Source organism: Tupaia chinensis, unplaced genomic scaffold, assembly GCF_000334495.1.
Source record: "Tupaia chinensis unplaced genomic scaffold, TupChi_1.0 Scaffold000159_1, whole genome shotgun sequence".
NCBI classification, from domain to species: Eukaryota; Metazoa; Chordata; class Mammalia; order Scandentia; family Tupaiidae; genus Tupaia; species Tupaia belangeri.
Genome location: NW_006159630.1, coordinates 5,400,647 through 5,403,363, shown reverse-complemented (window position 1 = coordinate 5,403,363; position 2,717 = coordinate 5,400,647). Strand labels below are relative to the sequence as shown.

The 2,717-nt window shown below is 53.3% G+C and overlaps 1 protein-coding gene across 1 annotated transcript in view; it reads right to left on the bottom strand.

Annotated features, from left to right (window-relative positions):
- The window catches only part of ST6GALNAC2 (ST6 N-acetylgalactosaminide alpha-2,6-sialyltransferase 2), a 20,168-nt gene extending 17,789 nt beyond the window's left edge, over nt 1-2,379 (bottom strand). Inside the window, exons 1-2 of the mRNA XM_027770811.1 lie at nt 2,310-2,379; nt 94-161 (exon numbers count right to left, since the gene is read on the bottom strand). Coding sequence (XP_027626612.1) covers nt 94-161; nt 2,310-2,379 — 138 coding nt within the window. The remainder of the gene's footprint in view (nt 1-93; nt 162-2,309) is intronic.
- Between the last annotated feature and the right edge of the window lie 338 nt (nt 2,380-2,717).

Sequence of the window (2,717 nt, the reverse complement as noted above, 5' to 3'; positions counted from 1 at the left end):
CAGCCGCCGCGCTCCCGCCCGGCTCCCGGCACGTCGAGGCTGGGCACGTGAGGGCCGCCGAGTTCGCAGGGCGCGGGACACGCCTCCACTTACCGTGTGTGCTGCGCGCTGCCGGCTCAGGCCTCCCAGCTCTGGGCTGAGCGCCCGAGGTGGCTGCCCAGCTCACGGCGGGTGGGCCGTGGCCTTTCGGACCTGTGGCTTTGGGCCCCGGCCGGCCGAAGGTTCTTCAGGACTGCAGACATAGTGTGGGGTTGCCCACCCGGAAAGCTGAGCAGGGCGGGGAGGGTGGAGGGGAACCCTGGGTGGGGCCGGGAGCCACGGGAGGCTGGCCCTTCTTCGGTGCCGCAGCCAGACCAACCTGGGAAGCTGGGGAAGCAGGGCTGGAACCCTGGTGGTGAGCAGCAGTGAGACGCCGTTTTCTCCAGTGGCTGTCCAGGGCCTAGACCCCAGAAACCTGTGAAGCACCCCAGACTCCCAACCGTCAGGCCATCTGTAAGAGTGTGTTGCTCTTCCCTGCCCGCCACACACCCAGCTGCACAGGTGTGCCTGCGCAGTCAGCTTCCGGAAGCCCTCCCAGGGACGGCGCCTGCGGTCAGAGGCCTTCAGGCCCAGCTCTCTCACCACCTGGTTTGGACCATCGAATCACAGGTGGACGCTCACATGGGGCCAGCTCTTCCTTCACCCCAAGAGTGCTGAGCAGATGAGAAGCACCTTGTGACCTTGCTGAGGACACTGCTTGGAACTGATGATTTCAAGACTTTCAATCTTTATGGGTTTCTATCACATGAGGTAGGAGACAGAGACCCTAAAAATACAGGTAGGGTATAGGCTCCAATGGAACCACAAAATGACTCAGCTTTAAGACGGAGACACAGCAGCTCGGCTGGGTGCTCAGAGACCTCTTGCGGGTGGCTCAGTGACTGACCCAGCCAGCATGCCCTCCACCTAAAACCAAGGCTTGTTCCAGGCCCCACCACATTCTAGGAAGAGGAAAAGATATTGGTTGTTATGGCCCAAAGTGTCTAGACAAAAGAATCCCCTGACCTTCGTACCTACTCCAAAATTATAAATACTTGTGCCAGGTGCGCGTGCATGTGTGCCCAAAATCCTGAGAGGAGAATGGAGAAGGGATTGCAACATGGCCATCCCCAGGGGTGTAATTTCTTGCTTTCTGTCTTTCCAGCAAGTACACACGCCCTACAGCAAAAATCTCCCTTAAAAACGTTTTTTTTTGATAAATAAATGAGAAGAACAGCTGGACTCATCTAGCCTGTGCCCCCCACCACAAGGAGAATGCATGCAAAAGTCCCACCTCAAATAAGTCCGGATAACACCCTTCCTGGCCAAAATGAAAATCTCTTGCCTCAATTCTTCCTTGGCAACCCGTGTTCCCTTTTTGGGAGCTGTTTCCTTCCTGCCCCTTCAGTAAGCCCCCCGTCTTGCTATCCCCTCTCTGTGTCTGAGTCTCTAATTTTTCACGAGCGTTAGTCAAGAACCCTGAGCTACTAAGAGTGCTGGGCCCAGTAACCCCTGCGCTCCCGTGTTCCTGCGTCAAAAACTCCTGTAGCTGGTATTGTCATAGTCTTCTCAGCGAGAAATAAGAGGGCGTCCAGGCACAGCCAAATTGATTGGAGTTTATTGATTAACCCGGCGGCATACAGGGGGACTCATGTCTCTCAAAACCCCACAGCCCCGAGTGAAAGGAGAGAGGAGCTTATATAGGCCAATGGTCTACAAGGACAGGAACAAAGTGAAGGGGCTTCAGGAGAGATAGGGGGTAGAGTTTTCTATCTTCAAAGCCAAAAAAGCCAGTCACAGAAGCAAAGCAAGCAGGTTAATTAGTCTTGAGGGTAAGTTCTGATTACAATGGAATTTTAATGGCTTCCCTAGTGCCCGTCCAGGTTCTTGAGGCCCCTGGGAGTGGGGCTTCTCTGGATCTTAGCTGGATCTTAGCTGCACCTGTCGGGAGGGGAGAAGGAGGCACAGTTTCTGACATGAAATCACCCTTTCAAAATGGAGTCACACTTGCTTCATTCCCCACTTCTCTTGGAGGCGCTCCTCCAGGATGGGGTCTTGCCTGCTTCAGCATTTCTCTGTCTCTTTTAAATTTACTGGAGGGTACGTGTGACAACGGGGCGTCGGGGTGGGAGAAAGCACCACTCAGTGGGGCGTGGTCCCTAACTCCTTCTCCTCCATTTCTCCCTCCCTTCTGGGTTTCGGCCATGTGGACCCAGCTCTCTTAACCACCAGACCATGGGCTGGACCTATTTGTTAGTTTTACATTTTTTGCCAAAGCATGGTGCACCCACAGGAGGGAGAGGGAGAAGCAGCCCCTGGCGGGATGCGGTTGTGCCACAGCTCCCTCTTCTGCTTCTCCATCCTGCCGGGATCTTGGACATGCTCACAACTAGCCCTGGCGTGCTTTTCTTTGAATTTTTAACTGATATTTTTACTATAGGGTATGTGTGTTCACTGGAGAGGCAGAGAGACAGAAGGTGAGAAATGACCCCCCAAGTGGAATGGCCACACTGCAGTCTTTTCTCCATTCTCCTCTTGGGCTTTTGGCCACACACACACACACACACACACACACCCAGCGTGAGTTTTTAAGTTTTTAAAAATTATTTATTTAATTTTATTTATTTATTATTATTTTTTAATTTGACCAGAGAGAAAGTGAGAAAGCAAGCCTCCAGTTCTGGGACTTGAACTGTGGT